Genomic DNA, 21,002 nt, shown 5'->3' on the forward strand with positions numbered 1-21,002 from the left:
ATAATAAATGTTTATTGTAGAAATTTGAAAACAGAAGAGCTTAAAGAAGAAAATAAAACTTACCTATAATCCTACCACTCAGAGGAAACCTCTGTTAATGCACCTCATCAAAAGAAATAAATGAAGCCAATATTTCAGCTCATCTTGTTTTACAATTTAAAAAAAAAATTTTCTACTCTAGAGAGTTACACCTTCACTCTTGGCTTCCTGTAGCCCTCTCCCCTACTTTTATTAAAAAGCAAAATAGGATCTGAAGGTTTGGATATGTATGTTACAGGAGGTAGAGCTTGGAAAAAAATGGCAGGAAATTTAGATAATGACTTTGGCACTGCTAATGCCACAAATTTTATACTTCATTGATGCTGAATTATTTCATAGTTATTATTTGACTCCCTACCAAAAAAGTGCTCTTTGTTGATTGGTTGGAATGGATAGGGAACATCATGATTCCACATTCCAGCGGACCTGGACCTGTGCCGATAGGTTCAGGCAGGCTTCTTCATCTGATGACCTTTTTCTCTTGCTTATATACAATTTCTGCTGCTTTCACTGACACGGGTTACTGCAAATTATGTGGTGGTGATGATGGTAAAGCAACTACAGGGGAGAAAGATGGATTTGTATGACAAAGGGCTTTACCCTCTGCTTCCCACTTTTGCCTTTTATTACCAGAAAGAAGAGTTTATTTCTCTAACAAGGTTTTGTTCCTGACGTCTATTCGGGCTGGTTTCAAGCAATTTGGCAAATAAATACACAAAATGGTTACAAGGCTGCCCCGCGATTCTCCACTGTTCACCTGACATGAACCTGGTTTCTTGTCCTGGGCAAATGGCTGTTTACCAGATGGCTCTAAACACATGAATTCCAAACCCCTCTGTTTGCTGCCCACTTGAGTGTGCCACAAACTCGTGCAAGGGTTGTTGAAGAGGAATGTGCATAATGAATGAGAGTGCAGGCATCTGCACACACTCTACACATGTTCCATATAATATTTGCACACGCTTGTAAAAACCTCATGTGCAGAAACTAGATACTACAAAGTCCAAGCTGCATTTAATGGTCCATCTTTGCAGAACTTTTCCACATTCCTATGACACTTGTATTAAGGAGTCTGGGGAAGAAACACAGCCCAGTTTGCTCAGACAGGCTTGGCAGTGGGAGATGGTGTCTCTATAAATGGGGATGAATCATCTGTCCCTATGCTTTGCTTGGGACCTGGTAGCTCTAGGACCCCTATGTGGTGTAGGACAGGCTGCTGGGATGTACCTTGTGCAAGGGGCTTAGTCCCCACCAGAGAGCATGGTGTCTGGCAGAGTCTTCTTTCTTCTTAAGGCTCACTCTGTGCCATGGGACTGACCTGTGGTTTCTAACCTTTTTTCCTCCTGCCAGTTTGTAGAGGGAATCTTTAACTATTTGTATATTTCTTTTATCAGCTGCCTGTGAGAGCCAACTATTTCTCTGTAGTCTCTGAACTGTAGTAGACTGCTCTGGAGCTATGTTTTTCCATTGCCACACTTACCCTCTAATACAGAAATGTAGGTATCCTCTGTGAGGATCTAGGAATTTAATCAGTACATTAGCATCCTTTCCTAAATGGCTTTATTCCTTTCACTTAAAAATGGCCCTTTTGGGCTTCGCTGGTGGCGCAGTGGTTAGGAATCTGCCTGCCAATGCAGGGGACACGGGTTCAAGCCCTGGCCCAGGAAGATCCTACATGCTGCACCACAACTACTGAGCCTGAGCTCTAGAGCCTGCAAGCCACAACTACTGAGCCCACGTGCCACAACTACTGAAGCCTGCATGCCTAGAGCCTGTGCTCTGCAACAAGAGAAGCCATGACAATGAGAAGCTCGTGCACTGCAACGAGGAGTAGCCCCCACTCACTGCAACTGGAGAAAGCCCGTGCACAGCAACGAAGACCTAACACAGCCAAAAAAAAAAGGCCCTTTTGCTCTAGTAAGACAAGGGAATGGGACTTCCCTGGGCTCACTCTTTTCCTTTCTCTATCACACCCTAAATGATCTATTGGGAAAGAGGTGTGTATGGAGGTCCTGGAACCTTGAAACTTATCACTTAAACTTCAGATCAGTGAGGACACAGAATGAAAAAATTACTTCATCTGGGTGGAAGCTTTCTTTTTGCCCTTCCCCACCCCTCAATCATTGCATTTTCGTTGCTCTGCCTACCCACAAGAAGTATAGGTAGCCAGTAATTCAAGCCTTAAGCATTCTCTATTTATTTATTTATTTATTTATTTATTTATTTAGGCCGCACCACGGGCAACTTGCAGGATAGTTCCCTGACCAGTTATTGAACCCAGGGCCATGGCAGTGAAAGCGCTGAGTCCTAACCACTGGACCGCCAGGGAAATCCCAAGCATTCTCCATTTAAAAGTGATATTTAATTGGTCTTTTATTCTGACTTTCTTTTAGAAAGTCCAAAGAAGATTAGGTCACCACAAAGCTCAATCACTCTAGTTTTCTAAAGGTAGCCTAAGGGTAGGTAGTTTTGAAGGAGGGGAGTGAGGTATAGACTTAACCTTGCAGGTTATTGCTAAGTTGGGGATTGGTCAGCCTCTCTGGAGTTTGAAGTTGAATTTTCATGCTATATCTTCTTTTTTTTTTTTTTGAGGAGGTTTCTTCTTTTTTTAAAAAATTAATTAATTAATTTTTGGCTTCTTTGCTGCGCGTGGGCTTTCTCTAGTTGCGGTGAGCGGGGGCTACTCTTCGTTGTGGTGCGTGGGCTTCTCATTGCAGTGGCTTCTCTTGTTTCAGAGCACAGGCTTTAGGTGTGTGGGCTTCAGTAGTAGTGGCATGCGGGCTCAGTAGTTGTGGCTTGTGGGCTCTAGAGTGCAGGCTCAGTAGTTGTGGCGCACAGGCTTAGCGGCTCTGCGGCACTTGGGATCTTCCCAGACCAGGGCTCGAACCCGTGTCCCCTGCATTGGCAGGCGGATTCTTAACCACTGCCCCACCAAGGAAGTCCCTTCATGCTATATCTTGATGATCCTTAAATTTTGTTTTCCATCTCTGCAGTCAGATGCCCTGGATGCAGCTAGAGGGTGATTCTCTGTACATATCCCAGGCTAATTTCATCCTGGCCTATCAGTTCCGCCCAGATGGTGCCAGCTTGAACCGGAGGCCCCTGGGAGTCTTTGCTGGGCATGATGAGGACGTTTGCCACTTCGTGCTGGCCAACTCGCATATTATCAGTGCAGGAGGGTAAGTGCTGCAGGCTTCTCCTTCCTTCCTCCTCCTCAGTATTCTTCAGAGACCTTCTGCTTGCCTCTGACTTTTCTGTCTCAACTCCAAAGGGATGAGTAGGGAGACTAGAAGAAGGGGTAATGTTTTTTTCCATTTAAAGCAGGTACTTCATAGGGTTAGCTGGAGAAGGAAAACAGGAAGAGCCTTTAATGAAAAGTGAAACTGGTTTTGATACGCTCATGTGGGAGATTTGTTTTGTCTCTCAGCTCTCTTCAGCCCCAAGTATACTGAAGAAGTAAAGGTATCTAGAAACTCAGCACCTTATTGGGCTGAATTGTATAAAGCTTAGCAAATTTGGAAGTCATTGGAGACTCCGGCTGTTTCTCTAGACTTGTTCTTTTCCTACAGAGAGAATAACTGGCTCTCGGGGGTTGGCTTCTTATTTCTCTTGTAGAGATGGGAAGATCGGCATTCATAAGATTCATAGCACCTTCACTGTCAAGTACTCAGCCCATGAACAGGAGGTGAACTGTGTGGATTGCAAAGGGGGCATCATTGTCAGTGGCTCCAGAGACAGGACGGCCAAGGTGAGGTGGTCTCCCCCTTACATACTGTTATTTCCTACTGTCTATAGGGAGTGGGGTGGGAGAGGGTGGATAGGACCTTGAGTCTCAGGATTGGCTGAGGGCACTGAGTTGGGGCAGTGGGGGAAACGACACAATAAAGAACTCACTTATGTGCCTCTGGCATGCAGCTTGCCATGCCAGGCTATGTCCCTGCCAGCTGGCCTGGGAAAGGAGTGGACAGTGGCTGGGAAGCTTGCCACTCACTTGAAATGTGGCGTGAACTCAAAAACAGAGGGCCTGGCCAGCTTTTCCTCCCTGAGCTGAGTTTCCTCAAGTTTGTGGGTTGAGTTCTAACCCCAATATTTTATTTTAAAATCTCCCTCCTTTTGCTCGCTCTCTGTTTGAGAAGGTTAATTTTTTACCACCTTGTTTATAAGCAATCGGGCTGATAATTAAAATGTGTTTTTACTGCTTCTCTGGAGAGTGATGTGGTCAGTAAGCAGTGGAAAGACGACTAGAGGAGGGCATTGTTTGTTGTGTCATTGCCAAGTTGCCTGGTCTAAAGTCAGACATCTGCCAAGGCCCAACAGAATGAGACTGATAAAGTAGTGTAACCCCTGCTTTATGGACTCAGCTCCTCCACGTCTGGGTCAAATAGGCTTTCACCCATGAGGCAGAGAAGAACTTTCTCCATCCCTGTGTCCAGTAGCCCTTGCCAGGACCCACACATGCCTGATCCTTTGAGACTGCTGTGGGAACTTGGCTGATAATTCAGCTGATGGTGCAGGAAGCTCGATAGGTTCTTGCTTGTGTGTTTCCCAGCATCTGGAGACTCCACAGTGCTAATAGGAGCAAAATGCTTGACCATGTCAGCAAATGGGACTCTAGGACACATAAGGAGGGGACTCAGGAGAGAGAAGTTGCAATCTTTACTAACTTTTCTGGCTCCATGTTCCCTCTAGTGATTACACCTTCATGTGAAAATGTTGCTAATTTATGTAAAAAGAAGGACTAAATATGTTCCTTTGTATTTATGGAAGTTTCTCCTCCCTTTGCTTATTTTTTCCTTACACTTTGTATTTTGTCAGAGAGACATGTGCGTCAGCACAGGGAGCCTGAGAAAAATTCAGAAATCCTTCTTCTTCTTTTTTTTTTTTAATTTAAAACAACAAATTTATTACCTCCCAGTTCTGGAGGCCAGAAATCTAAAATCAAGGCTTCTTCTTTTTAATTAGTTTTTATTGGAGTATAGTTGCTTTACAATATTACGTTAAGTTTCTGCTATACAGCAAAGTGAATCAGCTATACGTATACACATATCCCCTCTTTTTTAGATTTCCTACCCATTTAGGTCACCACAGAGCATTGAGTAGAGTTCCCTGTGCTATATAGTAGGTTCTCATTAGTTATCTATTTTATACATAGTAGTGTATGTATGTCAATCCCAATCTCCCAATTCATCTCACCCCAGAAAATCTTTTGAACCAACATGGAAACTGTATTTCCTATCTCTTGCTTCCGAATCCCCCACCCCATACTTACTTCAGGTTTCTGATTGGTCACTGTCTCTGTACCATTCCTTGTAAAGAGACCAACCTTAACTTGCTATACTGCTCAGAAGTCAATTTGCACAGAAACCTTTTGTGCATGTGGGACCTAGATATTCTCATCTCATTCTAGCATTTTCTAGCATTTCACAGCTTCAAGCTTCCCCGTGAAGCCTTCAGTGACATCTCTTCTATCCATTTCTCTGTGGTATGACACCCAGAGCAGTATACAGCTAAACTTTATGACCACAGGTGGCAATTCAGGGCTATAGACTGCTTACAGTTGAAGATTGACAGCAATTTTATTTAGGATATTGGGTTAGTTTCATGTTTTAAGTCCAATTATTTACTGGTTTAGAGTTTTTAAGCATTAAAATTGGTACTTTCTAATTCTAAAATTGTCACTGCAGTAGATCCTATTCCTTTTGAGGATTTCTTTTTAGTCAGTGACAGAATTCTCCCCCCTGGTTCTTCAACTCCAGGAAGCTAGTCAGCTGTTTTGCGATTTCCCAGTGACCTCCAGGCCAGCTCATCTTTCTGGCTTTCTGGATGCTGCTTCTGTTCCCTCCTTCTATTGTTGTCTTTGCATTTAGCCGTCTTCATCTTCCTGGACCCTGTTCACATTACCCACATTTAGTCTTTTATAACTGACTTTCCATTTCTTTTTGGTGGCATCTGTAATTCTCCAGCTGCTTGTACAGGTTTCTAATACCTGAACCTACATAAGAACTTAGTCACGTTTGTCTGTAAACATCTATAGCCTGTTTTTTGGGAGTTCCCCAAAATGGACTATGTTTTAGGAAAGAGATTTATTGGGGTGAAGGGAAACAAAACATTTTCTTTGGAAAACTTCTGAGCTAGGGACTGCCCAGAGAGCTTCCTTCCCCTGCCCCCAATCCTAGTTTCAGATTTACTGTGACTTAGCTTGGATTGCCCCTCTGGGCTTTGGTGAGGCTGGCCTCATCCTGAGATGTGATAGGATGGTAGCTTACATTCTTGCTGGGCCTGGGCCAGGTCTGATCATTCCTTCATTTTTTTCCGTTTTCTTTATTCTTTCTTTCATTCTGATAAGTGCTTACTGTATGCGAGGCTTCAAAGGGGAAGAAGATACAGCCTTTCCTTAAGGGGAGTTGAGACTGCATGCACTAGCTATGAAGCTATGAAGCTGGTTGGAAGTGGTCAGGACTATGAAGTTTAAGGCTCTAGGGAAAGGGCCAGAAAGTTTGGAGGGTGGAGAGATCACATTTGACTTGGAAGGGGAGATTTTATAAAGGAGGGAACATTTGAACTGTTGTTTTTTTTTTCTTTTAGGTGTTTTTCAGTGCATAGGTTTGCTTTTTATGTTTTATAATAACATAGAATGTAACCAGGCCCTGTGCTAATAAGCACTTTACATTTATTCATTTCCTCATTCTATCCTTTAGGGTAATTTTTCCCCACATAATCATGGTCATAATATATCTATTTTATAAATGAATTTTTATTGGAGTATAGTTGATTTACAATGTTGTATTAGTTCCTGCTGTACAGCAAAGTGAATCAGTTATACATATACATATATCCACTCTTTTTTAGATTCTATTCCCATATAGGTCATTACAGAGTATTGAGTAGAGTTCCCTGTGCTCTACAGTAGGTTCTTATTAGTTATTTATTTTATATAGTAGTGTGTATATGTCAATCTTAATCTCTTAATTTATCCCTCTCCTGCCTTCCCCCTTGGTAACCATAAGTTTGTTTTCTATATCTGTGACTCTATTTCTGTTTTGTAAAGAGGTTCATTTGTACCATTTTTTTAGATTCCACATACAAGAAATATCATATGATATTTGTCTTTCTCTGTCTGACTTACTTCACTCAGTATGACAATCTCTAGGTCCATCCATGTTGCTGCAAATGGCATTATTTTGTTCTTTTTTTATGGCTGAGTAATATTCCATTGTATATATGTACCACATCTTTATCAATTCCTCCGTGAACGGATATTTAGGTTGCTTCCATATCCTGGCTATTGTAAATAGTGCTAAATAGAACATTGGGGTACATGTATCTTTTAGAATTATGGTTTTCTCTGGATATATGCCCCAGGAGTGGGATTGCTGGATCATATGGTAGTTCCATTTTTAGTTTTCTAAGGAACCTCCATACTGTTCTGCATAGTGGCTGTACCAATTTACATTCCCACCAACAGTGTAGGAGGGTTCCCTTTTCTCTACACCCCTTCCAGCATTTATTGTTTGTAGATATTTTTGATGATGGTCATTCTGACCTGTGTGAGGTGATATCTCATTGTAGTTTTGATTCGTATTCATAATATATCTTATATACCCAATATACCCTGCTGTGTCTACTTTATTTTATAAGGTTTTCCATTATTATTGCAAATTACTTGTGTCATCTTTAATGGCTTCACAATGGACTTACCATAATTTAGTTACTATTTTTCCTATTGGTGGATGTTTGTATCTATTTCTTTCTTATAGTAATAAGGACCACCATTATTGATGCCTAATGTCTGCCAAATACTGTGCTTCTGTGCTGGGTGCTTTACACTTATCTTCATTTTTCCACACTGCAACCCTAAAAGATAGGCATTATTTCCCATTTTATACATGAGGAAACTGAGGCTAACAAGTTATAAAATATCCCTAACATCAGAGATAAATAAGTAGCAACTGGGGTTCAAACCCAGATTTGTCTAATCCTAAAGCCCACGTATGCTTTCTGCTATTGCAGGCTGCAGGGAATATTTTTATCATTTAGGTTTTTCTTCGTTTTAGGATTATTTTCTTAGGATAGAGTCTCAGCAATAGAATTACTGAGTCGAAGGCTTTGGTTATTTTAAGGATCTTGATACATATTGCCAACTGCTTGTGTGTGTGTGGAGTGGGGGGTACGTGGGCCTCTCACTGCTGTGGCCTCTCCAGTTGCGGAGCACAGGCTCCGGACGCACAGGCCCAGCGGCCATGGCTCACGGGCCCAGCCATTCCGCGGCATGTGGGATCCTCCCGGACCGGGGCACGAACCCGTGTCCCCTGCACCGGCAGGCAGACTCTCAACCACTGCGCCACCAGGGAAGCCCGCCAACTGCTTTTTATAAGGACTGTGTGAATGCCCACTCCCACTGAGTTATATCTTCTCCAGGGTTGGGCCTGTTTTGAATTTGATCACTGAGGGTTAAGATGTGATCAGCATACTCATGTTTTGGTGGATGGTGTGCTACTACTGGTGCAGGTCAGGAGGGCCACTTTCCCCAGATCGTGCTTGGGAAATTGGCAGCATGCTTCCAGAGCCACCCCTGGAGACCAGGAACCTTGTTCTGTGGTTTTCACAGTCTAGGGATCCATGAGCCTGTTCAGTGGAGGACACTAGTGAATTCAGGCCTAGGGCTGCCCCCAGAGATTTTGTAATCAGAGTCTCTAGTCACCCACACCAAACAAGAACCTGCCTCCTAGGTAGTTTGCATCAGGGAAAAGACAAACCTCTTCCAAGCCAAGGCTGTCTGAAAGAGGTCATTAGATGCATCTAGTTGCTACCAAAGTGACCTAATCCAGAAGAATGAGCCAGAATCCTGGCATTCCAGGAAAATTGTGGTGTTTACCTTTGTTTTCTGCCCTTCCTTATTCAGGATCTTCTTGTTAAATTTATTTTCTTTTCCCGGTGTTGGGAAAAGTAACTCACACCCTTCTCCCCCTATCATAGACACACAAAATCTAAGAAACACTTTCTCCTTTTATAGAGAAGAGATATCATGTGATCCTAAGAAGTCAGGACCACCCCCACTCCATCACCTACCCCTTAAACTCAAGGAATGTTTCCTGAAAGTTCTTCCATCTAAGGTCCTGTCTGACTTTTTTGTGTTCCCCTTATAGCACTGCAGGGACCTTGAGAGGTCACTGATCCATCTGGCCTCCTCGGGATCCCTCCTTGGCTGCTGTCTGGGGACAGCCCTGTACATTTGAGGTTTCCTCTCTGTTTGGTTAGAGGCTTAGTCCCCTGTGTGTGTCATCTGGGGTAGGCTGAGGTGAGGGGGCCTTGTGCTTAATGGGAGATTTCTAAATGCACTGACCGCTGAGAGGGCTCTGTGAGTGTTGATTAGAGTTAAGCCCAGAGTGGCTGCTAATGTACATTCCTGACTGATAGGGACCAGATAATGTGCTCCAAGCAATATTTTTAACCAGTAGGAGATATGGAAGCTTAAAAGAGTTAAGCTTTTCTGCTACTTTTGGTGACACTAGGTGCTAAATTCCCTGCTGACATGAATAGCACTGGATTCTGGGCATTATCAACAAACAAACAACAACACACCACCTTCCCACTTTGAAGTCCTCTTCTTCCATTTTTCCTTCCCTTGGATCTTTCTTTTTACTCCTCTCTCTCTAATTCTAATCTAATTCTATCTCTGTCCTCTCATACTGGGCCTTGATCTTCCTCCCTCTCCCTACCTCCCCAAAGTAAAATCTTGGTGAGAGATAGGAAAAGGAAAATCCACTAACACGGGGAGGTTATTGAGAGAGGCAAGCCTCACCTGCTCACGCTTCTCAGTCAGGTCTCAGCTGAGGGACGTGGAACTTCTGATTCCCTGGTATACAATTGGCTGCTGCATAAGGGCTCTCAGGTGGATGTGAAAGGGTGGTTAGGACTGGGAGCCAGCGTCTGTTCGGGCAGTAGGCAAGGCAGAAGCAGGAGAGGTCCCTCTGCTGCTACCCCGAGCTCTGTGTGTACAGGATAGAAAGGATTCTCCATTTCCCCACCCACCCTAGGAACAGTGACTCCACCTGGTGCATTTTCCAGCCCTCATCCCGATCCCAGGCAACGCCAACGAGAGCATCTCCTCTCCTGTTTCCAGGTATGGCCTTTGGCCTCAGGCCGGCTGGGGCAGTGCTTACACACCATCCAGACTGAAGACCGAGTCTGGTCCATTGCTATCAGCCCATTGCACAGGTAAGGGAGATGTTTTGGTGTATGGTTTTATCCCATGTAATAATGCTTTTATTTTATGAGGTCAGGTGGGCGTCATCAGGAGAGGCTTGGGGCCCACGTCCAGTTGGGCCCTCGTGCAAAATCATGTATGTGGAGTAAATTTGTTGACAACTATAGCAGAAGTGCCAATTTTGATGACGGCTTTACCCTACCCTTTGGTCGGACTGGTGTTTCTCTAGTTTTGCCTGTGACTGAATGAGCCTTGCATCCTGAATTCTGCTTTCTAGGCTCTCTTGAACCCAGGCAGGGCCTCTCTCCCCACCAGCAGAGTACATAGACACCCTCTCTGCACATGCTCTGTCAGGGTGTTTAGTGTCTTCTCCCACTTCCTTCACCCCTCACTCCCCACCAAATGATCAATGGGAAAGCTGTAGGGCTACTACCCTCCAACATCGGGTTTAAGTCAGTCACTTGTTTTATGAGAGAGTTGATCCCCTCTCTTGGCTCAGCCCCCTTCAGCCTTTTTCTCCTCACCCCAAGGAGCCTGCACCCCTCCTCCTGCCCCTTCCACAACTTTCTTTCAAATTTTTTTCCTCCTAAAGAATTAGAGCCGATTAGCCACGTCATTAATTCTTCAATTTGACGGCTGATATAGCAGGACCTGAAACACATTGCTGACCTCAGAGAATGGAGACCCCGTTCCTTAGCATATTGACGATGGGAGAAGTTAATTAAAATTCCACAGAGCGGAGGTGTCGGCTAACCTATAAACCTGTCGCTGTTCAGAACAAATCATTCTAGCAATCCTAGGAAAAAGGGAAGGAAAGACCAGCAGGGAGTAGAGAGGCCTAAGTGTGTGGGAGCAGAGGGTGGAAAATGGAGCCATTGAGCTCTGGCCCCTCCTCAGTTTCTTCCTAATGCTGCCCCCTTTAAAGCCAGTTAGCCAAGCCTGGGTGTCTGTGGGCTGGATATGTGTATGGGTGGGAGGTGACAGGTAGGCTGGTGACTTCATCTTGGTGGTTACCTGAGGACTCCCGCTGGCTTCAGGAGACTGGGGTGGCCTGGGGTGAGGTCGGTGGTGGAGGGATGCTCTTAAGGCTGGAGATGGTCCATGTGCTTCCTGCACATGGAATTAGGCTAAAGACACATACAGGCTCTCCCAGCATCCCCATCTTCATATCCCTCTACTCTAGCCACCTCCTCTGGAATGTGTTAGGCTACCTGTTAACAGAATAGAGCGTGGCAGCTGTTGAAGATGATGTCAATAAAAGGTTGAGGACAATGTCTGCCTTGGTCACTGAGAAGCAGTTTAGATCACAATAAACTGACTTTGGGGCTTTTTCGGCCACAACTTGGAAGCTGGCTTTGAGGAAGGACCTAGCTTCCTAATATTACTAGCACTGCTCTATAACTACTACTGTTAACAGCAGCTAACATTTATTAGTCATATGTTCTATGCCAGACCCTCTGCTAAGTCCTTGATATGCCCCATCTTTGGTGAAAACCTAGGTCTCATGTTTTCTTAACATTCTCCTTAAATGTCTTCTTGGTGTACTTTCTTGCCCCTGGGATGACTCTTTCATTCACTGTTGGCTGGCTGTTTAGCTCCATGACCCACAGTTATTTGAGATGACCTTTTCCCCAAGTCCACAAATGGTGTCTTGGACTGTTTTTAAAAAGTAGTTTGTATTTGGGATTCTGTCATTACACTAAATGACCAGAGTATATGTTGGTGTTCTCTCTGCTTCTTTTTCTCTTACCCCAAAAATATATTGGGATAGGAATCTTTTCATCTTATTAGATCCATTTCTTCTCACTGTGTCAATGAATTTGAACCTTTCAGTAAACTGATCCATTTTCCCAATCTTGGAAGACACTGCCTCCTAGCTGTAGGGTCTGTTCTGGGAAACTGGAGTTCTGCTTTGCCATCAACCAGCAGGGTGGCCTCGGGTAAGTCCTCGGAGCCGTGGTTTCCTCATCTGTTAAATATGAATACCATTTCTTTCATAGTCCTTACTAGGTTATTGTGAAGATGATCTGAAATAATGAATATGAAAATACTCTACAAAGCTAAAAGGGCTAGAATCTTGTGTCAGCCAGAATCTCTCCCAGCTGGTAAAGCATTTCTTTAGCTGCTTTAGCTGCTCTCACGTCTCCACCCTTCCCTGGGGCTTCTCCTGTCCCTCCTGGAGTTACACTGCTCTTTTGCATTCTTCTTGAGGTTCGGACTCAGCAGGAATCTCTTTCCTTTCCTTTTCCCCTGTGGTTTTCCTGCCCTCCATGGCTGCCTCTGTTCCCTTCCCTGCCACCTTTCTTGTTGAGTGTGGTCGTCAGGGTCACTAATGTGATGTGACCGTGAACCCCTTGTGAAAAACACGAGAGTGGGTGGCCAGCAGCTGTCCTCCAAGGAGCCTGGACAATTGGGAGACCTGGCACATCTCAGTCTCTTTCTTCTATTTAAAATAATTTGTCAGAGCTATTCATCGTATTTATCTTTGATGCTGGGACTTATCTGCCTTCTTTTCATATGTGTGTACTTAGAAACTTGTAGTATGAAACATGAAATCTCAAGCCCTAGGCTTAACTTGAGGTGTTCATGACTGGGAGAAAGCAGGTATTCTGTCCTGTGTCCGAATGTCACCTCTTCTTCCTTTCTTGACCTTGAGTTCTTGGTTTGTAAACACTCTTGGAGGATAATATTTAATACCAGTCATGTGCTTAGAGCCATGTTTAGGTACTCAAAAAACAGAAGGAAAACCAGTAGGCTCCATGGGAAGGTGGCAGGCAAGGACCTTTCCCTCTACCTCCTATGTGCCCTCCAACCCATCTTCTGGCCCCAACACTAATAACTCTGCTTTTAGGATTTATGACTTATAGATGCAGCCTTCCTCCTGTAGAGGAGGCCCAACTGGGAGCTGTTTGATGAGTGAAAGGACTGGTTGAGATGGAACTGAATTGAGATGCTGGAGGTGGAAGGGCACACGTCTGGGTGTGATTGTGGGTCCTAACTGGTCTCAGGATACGATCTCCTGAGGTCACATAGAGTTCTGAGCACTTTTCCATAAGTATCACAGAAAAGCAGAATTTTTTAAACATGCAGTACATTGTATTGCCATTAAAAGATTATTTCTAGCTGAATAAAGTTAGTAAATACTCAGAATAAGGAAATGAACTGTTGAAGACTTGATTTCATCCCTTCTATTTTCCATCTCTTTTTTTCTCACTCCCTTTCCTCTGTGCTCCCTGTGCATTGACTGAACACTTGCTGTGGGGTAGCTCTCCTGAGGATCTTGTTCAGTGGTGGGGGAAAGATGGGGGCACAACTGTAGTGGTTGCCAGATGATACTAAGTGCCTGAAACTAGTCTGTTTCTGGTGGAGGAAGAGAGAGGGTCATTCCCCGCCTGGCAGATGGAGAAATTGAGGCTCAGAGAAGGGCACATGTGGGATAGGGCAGAAGAGGCTCAGGTCTCCAGCTTATTGCCACATGCTGTGGTGCAGAGGGAGGGCCACGAGGCAGGCCTTTATGTCACTGCAATGCCTTCATCCACCAGAATCTTGGACAGTAGCTGTGGCCCTTGAAAGCCTCTGTGGGGATCTGGGAACATTCTATTTCTGGAGGCCAGAGTTGAGATAGCGAGGGGGAGGGGAGGAAGGCAGTATGTAATCAAGGCCTGGGCTCATTTGTGTAGCTGTGAATGCTTACACCATCCCAGGAGTGCCAGTGCACATAGATCTTTGGTTTGCAGGGCCCTTCCAAGCTGGCTGGGGGGTGCCTTGATGTTGAAATGAGTCTGGAGCCCCATTGCCCTGTTTGCCTTGGAGGGGAAGAGAGAGGAGCCTACAGTGCCTCCTTCCTCTGCAGACACCATATTTATTGCCCTCCAAGAAAAAGGAGGTGCTCAGAAGAATCCTTTCCCCATCTCCAAGCAACACTTGCTATCATGTGAGTGAGTGTGGTCAGGAAGGCTTCCCAGGACCCTTGGGTTTTAATTCCTTCTCTCTTGTTTCTGTCATTAGGGAAACATATGAGTGGTATAGGTGTGGAAACTTTTCTTAGCTGTGTTATTAAATATACAATATAATTTAGTGTAATTTTGCTCACTGTGGTGGCCTGTTTGTTTTGGGGGGGATTAGTCCAAGTCTGCCTGTAATGTACCGATTCAAATTTGTAAAGTGAGTTGTGGCCTCTGGGGGGTTTTGATGGAGGAGCTGCCCCTTCTTGCTTCATTTCTCCCAGAGGTGAGGGAGAGTCTGGAAGGAAAGCCATCACTGTGTACTGTTTGGTAAGGGGGTGGATTTCTGGGGAGAGTGGGTGTTTGTTCCCAGTGGCTACAGGGTTTACTGTGTGTTGTGTGTGTGGCAGACACATTCACCAGCCTTTTGAAATACGCCCTTCTTTAGTGAAAGGTAATTGCATCTGGAGTTTTCTCTGACAGAGAGGTTTGAAAGATTGGAAAAAAGGAGGCAGCCAACTTTTAGTTTAGATTCTTTTGGTTCTCAGTGGTTCAGCAACTCTTTGGCCCTGGGCTTCCTAACTCACTCAGTGCTTTGAGGGGAAGACAAATCAAAAGTAAATGTTGTGCCTCTGAGTTTTGCTTTTTCTAGTTGGTGATAAAGAGCTGGTTCCTGAAGGGGATCCCTAACCTGAAGATTGACAACCTGAAGAAAGACTCTGATGGATGACTTTGTCATGCTTCCCATTGTATCTGCTCATCCTGATGGTGTGGCCCACAGCTATCAAGATCTGTCTCTTCTCCCTTCCCAGGGTCAGGGGCTTGTCTAGGGAAAGGACACCTTCTCTAGGCGAGGAGTGGCTCAGTGTCCCTTGTTGCCAGGCTGAAGACCACACTAGAGGGAGTCTCCTGCGTGTGGTGGCCCTAGATGAGAGAGTCTGAGGTACAAAGACAGCATGGAAGGACCAGAGACTGGCATGGCTGGAAGGGGCTGCATGATGCCTGGAGAAAGAAGGAAGCTCTGCCTTATGCTAGGTGGGCCCACTGGTCCAGCCTAAAATGACCTAAGATTGGAAAGAGATCAGTGTAGAGAGACAACTGAATCAGAGTCTGGTTCTGCTGAATCTCAGGGCAGCACCCGCCACCCTAGAGTTCATTGCTGGTGCTAAGCCAAGCCTCTCCGGCCGACATATCCCTCAGTAGCAAGGACGAAATGCCACAGGGGTGGGTTTCACTTCCTCAAGACCCTGGATTTCTGCCACTACCCAGGGCATGTTGGGCACAGGGAAGCTCACGTACTGGGCTGCTGGCCTGAGACCTGCAACCCAACCAGCTCTGGCTGGCCCAGACCCCATCTGTGGGAGCGACTCCTTCCCTGGCCGGGAAGGTTGGCTAGTTGGGGAGAACTGACTTAAATAAAGCACTGCAACTAGAAGCAGAGAGTGCTGCTGCGGAAGGCGGGATGCTGTGGACATGGAGTCCGTGCCTCAAGACCGTGCCCCTGCTGCAGGGGTACATTTCCATCCCTCAGCCTCTGTTTAAATTCTTTCTTTCTCCGCTCTGTCTCTGTTTCTGTATCTCTCCTTGCATCCCTATCTCTCTTTCTCTCTCCAGATACTTCTTAAGCATTACAGTGTGCTAGACCTTGGGGAAACAACAGTGAACTAGACAGCATAGTCTGATGGAGAGACAGACGAAACTTAGCAAATATGGCATGCTAAGTTCTCAGATGGGGAGCAGACACAGGGGAGAGATCAGGGCCTTCCTCCTCTTCCTGCTGCCTGCACCTCCCAGCTCCAGTCCCTACCTGCACCGCTATTTCTTCTACCCTTCCCACATCAGGAAGAGAGAAGGTAATTTTCCTGCCTTAGCTGCAGCTGACTTTTCTGGGCTGTGTGTGCAATGTGCCTGTGTTTTTCCACCTTTGATCAGTGTTCTGCCAACAGATAATTTAGCAATCACATCCCAAGGTGGAAGCATGGAGTTAATGTTAAAATTAGTTGTTTTTTTTTTTTTTTTTACACTCTTTAAACTTCAGTGGGTGATGAGGCAGAGAGGGAGGCAGGAGGGTGAAGGGGAGCCATAAATTCTGTGGCTGGTGTAGCTATTCTCTGAGCAGCCGGGAAGCCTCTGATGTCTCCACAGCACTTTCATTAACATTTAAATTAAGGGTTTGTTTTCCAGTCTGTTTTATAGGCAGGGACCTTTCATGGCCTGTCACATACAGCATCCCCCCACACCCCCCCCACCCCAAGCAAGTGTGTAATTGTAGCCACTGCTCTATCCTAACTCTGGGTTGCAGCCGGGAGTTCAAAGGGAATTCCTGGAGATGGAGCTCTGGAGGTACAAGGTGTAACAGTCAGGATGTGGGTGTTCCTCCTCAAATGAAGGTGCTGTGTAGGAGCTCTTTCTCCTCTTATCTGACCTGTGCTTTCCTCTACTCTTTCAAGGGACACACACTTCAATCTGACTCAGACCCCTCCCACCCTTCCTTCCCTGGGGCATGAGGCAGGTGAAAAAGGGTGCATCCATCCAAGTGGTTTCTCCTTATATCACAAGTTAGTGCCTGGGACAGAGCGTTCTAAGATACAGATCTTCATGCTTATCTTCCTCCTTTTGATTTTTTTTTTTTTTTTGTCTCAAGAATACTTTCTCCTACTCTAGTAGACTTAGAGAAGCAACAATATAAAAGAAATTGCCATCTGAGAAGAATTTATAATAGGGTCCATTGGTCCTAAAGAGTGCATTCTAGCATGGACAGACATGTGTAATGCACCATACATAGTCACTAGCTCTATGTGTACAGGTGTTTGAAAATAGCTTACTGATGTAGATCATTTGAGGAAACTGTTCTCCAAGGTCTTGGCATTCAGAGGAAGCTCTCCTGCACCCTCACAGAGTGAATTTATGTCTAAGTTTCCGTCACACAGGCGTATTGGCAGCATTTGGGGGTGTTTTGAAAAGAAATCCCTGCTCTGGTCTCCCTCCTTCCTGTCAGCATCCAGTGGATCTACGGCTGACGAGAATGTGTCCCAAACACTCACAGAGCATCTCATTAGTTCATAACCTCTGAGGGCTTAGTTCACTCACTGCTGGTCTTGAGCTAGATTTTCTCTCTAGACAGTGGTGAGAGGGGCATTGAGGCCTTTCTCTCTTTCTTTCTGTTCAGAGGCTGAGAATTTTCCTTCTCATGGAGCCCTGGCTTCACTCCTTGAGTCACCATGTCTTTCCACCTTCTGCGCTAACTCAAACCGCCTGTGACTTACCTGTGGGATTGAAGATGGCTAAGCGTCTGGCCTGCCTGTTCCAAGTAGCGTAGTCAACAGGTGGACACCCTCATGCCCTGGAGTCTTGCCCGAGGGAGTGAGGGAGGTGCCGGGGTGACCCCTGTGCAGGTGCTGCTGGGCTCAGATTGCAGCCTGGTGTCCAAGCCCCTCCTGGTGGTGATTAATCTGGGACACGGGCCGGCAGAGGCCCAGTCCGGGCAGCTTTGGTCCCTCACTGTGAAGACCTTTGGCTCGGAGACTGAACTGATCTCTGTAGCCTGCTTCGGCTTGAGTTTGATCTGTCAAGGCTAAAGAGGAACCTGATGGTGGGGCGGAAACTTCTAGCCCTGTCTGACTTATGGCACTGATCCGTTCCAGTGGTCTTGTCATGATAACACTCGTATGTTTAAGATTTCCCCACCTGTTAGCTGCAGCCCTCAGATCAGTCAAAAGAGGGATCTTCATGAAATATCTGTGCTTTTAGCTTTTTGAGCCAATGGCGCTCACTCTTGTAAGTAGACTGGGGGCTGGAGAGGGCTTTGTACTGGGCCCGAGTGAAAAAGGCAACGTGTGGCTGGATTAGTAGCATAATGTGTTTTTGTATATTGGGGCATCATGTCAGAGGTGGAAGTATCACCCCAGCCTCCTGTCATTAGGTGGCTCTCAGGCCATTTGGGGCAGATTTCAGTACATCAGTTTGGAGTCAAGACTTAAGTTCCTTGTTTTCCTTTTCATTTCAAACGAAATTTTTTGAAATGGTGTCTTCTCCTCCCCACCACCTTTCCATCTACCAGAGTCCTGGTCCCTGGGACCTCCAGGTGGCAGTCCACAGAGTCAGCTGTATTTCTTCCCCTCTCTGAGTTCAGGACAGTCGCATGTGGCTCAGCTTGGTCATGGCCTTAAGACCCAAGAACAGGAATTCTCCTGTCCATGACAGTTACCCTGCATCCATGAGTGTCGTGAGTTTCATTGTTGTAGTAGTTCCTTTTGGGGGGTTAGCAGCCTGAGATCCAAGAACTGGAACATTTTCCTCACACCATCAGGGAAGACAATAGACATCCCTGTATACCACTAGCGGTGACAGATGTTGACACCATTGGTATGGAAAACTGCCTGTAAAGATTCTTTGAGAGACTTCCCTGGTGGTGAAATTTTTTTGAAGTTTCAGATTGTGAACTTTTAGGGGCAGGGGTTTTATTTCCTGTTTTGTATAAGTTATGAGCCTTGTACTACAGACACACCACTGTGCCTCTGGGGTGCTCTGTTAAGCTGACTACCCAAAATCCTTCCCCTCTTTCCCAGCTGGTTCTTGCTCCTTTTTCTGTCCAGGGCATTTTCATAGGGGGTGGTTTGTGACACTGTCCGTAGTGCCCTGTCAGATAGGCTTGGCTCAGGTAGAAGGTGCTGGCAAGGGAGGGAGGAGTGGGGGGAGGGGGAGGGCTGGTGGGAGGAGGGAAGGGAGTACATGCATGCAGAATCCCTGGTAACTGCAAAGGGAGTATTAGTCCGAGAGCTGCTGGCCCAGGAAATTGCTTTCTGCGGAAGCTTTACTTTTTCATAGTTTGCAATGCAAATTTAAAACATGAGTGGGGCACAGAAAAGTATAGGAGGGGCAGGTGGGGTGCCAGTTGGTATGTGATAACATCCAGAATCTTCAGCAGGGCCTTAATTTGCAAAAGAGGATTTCAAGTATTGAGAGAGAAACTTTTAGGAGATTAAAATAACTATAACTCATATTTTGTTGCGATTCCCTCCTCCACCATACACACCTTTTCTATGTTACTGTGTTCAGACTGGTCTCTAGCCCTGCTCAGTGTGCACTGCTGTCTCCTCCTCTGCACCTTCCTACAGCAAAGCCATAATCCAGCTTCTCGAACAGTGGCCATGGTGGTCATGGTGTAGTATTTTGGTTTTCGCAGCAGGCTGGAAACAGCAGCCCTATCTAAAGCTGGTGCACTTTAGACAACGTGCACACCGGCCCTGGGGGCTAAAGAGCACACCTCCCGAAGGCAGGAGCTTCCCTGCTTTGAGAAGGCATTAAGGCCAAGGCCCTTTATCTTCTGCTTTCTCTGATTCTCTTAATACCATGGGCAGGCTTGGTGAAGCAGAATGTGGGGTCACCAGGCCTTGTTCTTGACTTTCCATGCTTTGTCTGCCCCACCTAGAGAGGTGTGGCTTTTGGCTTCAGGCTGGAGACACTTATGTCTATGTTGCTTCTGGAAGCTTCGGTGGTGATGGAGATGAGGATAGGCAGGGGATGGGCATCACTTTCATTATGCTGGCATAGCAAGTGGTCTGGTGTGAAGCTTCATACTGGCTTCTTTCTAGGAGCTGAGCTAGACAGGAAGACACAAAGAGAGGCCAGAAGGCAGTGTGGAGGATGAGCTTTTTCCAAGTATAAATATCCGCCAGTCGTAGAGGCCACCGTGCAACGGTGGGGGTTACTTCTCCTCCTTTGTGTGTGGCTTGTTGCACATGTGACATGTGCTGGCTGGACAGAGAGGGAAGGAAAGCTGAGATGTGCAAGGTAAAGTGAAATGGACCCCTTTCTGCTTGAGGCCACCATAAGTGTCCGTTCCTCCTTTCTTTGTTGACTGGGGAATTTTGAGAGAGATTAGCTTGAGTCTTGCCCTGGATCATTCCTGTGGTGCCTGATCAAAACTCTGTGGAGTCTCAGGAGCACAGTTTCCATATAGGACGCTGTCCAGATTCACTGAGTCGTCACTTAGCACATGCTCCTCACCCTGAACTCACTGCACCGTGGCCTTCAGGGGCTACAGAGAGGGCCTAGCTCAGAGCATGTGACCCACTGTCTCTTGCTCCTGAGGGCTCTACTCTTGCAGAATGCTTCTTTTTCTCCTGTTATTTTCTGCTTTGTTGCAGTGGTAGCGTTAGTTGTCCTGGCCAAGGCTGGGCCTCTTTCCTCCTGGGCCTGAATGAGAAAAGACCAAGTGAGTGATTGGAGTGGGTCCTATGGTAATTGACCCAAGAGGAGGGTCAGCTGGGTATGAAGGTGAGGTTCGTAACATCTGGCAGAGAGAGAGGGACACGTGGGTTAATGTGTTTGAAGTACTCTACTTTCCTGGCCAATTTGAGTCTCACTAGCATCCACGGTAAGCTTGTGGTTGAGAATAAAAACAAAAAGTTAACACAAAAAATAAAGATTATTCAAAGGATTCTTCACTTGTTAGAGGTTTGTGGCCAGGAAAATCCTTCTTTGCAGGCTGGTAATGGTAAGTCTAAGAATAAGGAGAGGAAAAGTTAGTTTTAAAGTTACATTAGTTTGGCAGTGAGTATCAAAATAAAAATGTAAAAACCTTTCGACACATAAATTCCTCTTCTAGAAATTTATCCTAAGGCAATAATCAGACAAGTATGCAAGATGTATGCAAGATGTATACATAAAGACTTATATTAAGAACACATAAATATCCATTAGTAGGAATCTAGTTAAATATTTTACATTCACCCAATAGAATACTATATAGCCATTAAAAGGATGATATAGATGTACATATTTATTGACCCCCAAAGATGTCATAACAT

General features: G+C 45.5%; 1 protein-coding gene across 1 annotated transcript in view; it reads left to right on the plus strand.

The window, feature by feature from the left end:
- The window catches only part of FBXW4 (F-box and WD repeat domain containing 4), an 80,777-nt gene that overhangs the window by 16,623 nt on the left and 43,152 nt on the right, over positions 1–21,002 (plus strand). The window contains exons 3-5 of the mRNA XM_065894352.1: positions 3,033–3,218; positions 3,655–3,787; positions 10,163–10,257. Of these exons, the coding sequence (XP_065750424.1) occupies positions 3,033–3,218; positions 3,655–3,787; positions 10,163–10,257 (414 nt within the window). The remainder of the gene's footprint in view (positions 1–3,032; positions 3,219–3,654; positions 3,788–10,162; positions 10,258–21,002) is intronic.

Source organism: Phocoena phocoena, chromosome 16, assembly GCF_963924675.1.
Source record: "Phocoena phocoena chromosome 16, mPhoPho1.1, whole genome shotgun sequence".
Taxonomy (NCBI): Eukaryota; Metazoa; Chordata; class Mammalia; order Artiodactyla; family Phocoenidae; genus Phocoena; species Phocoena phocoena.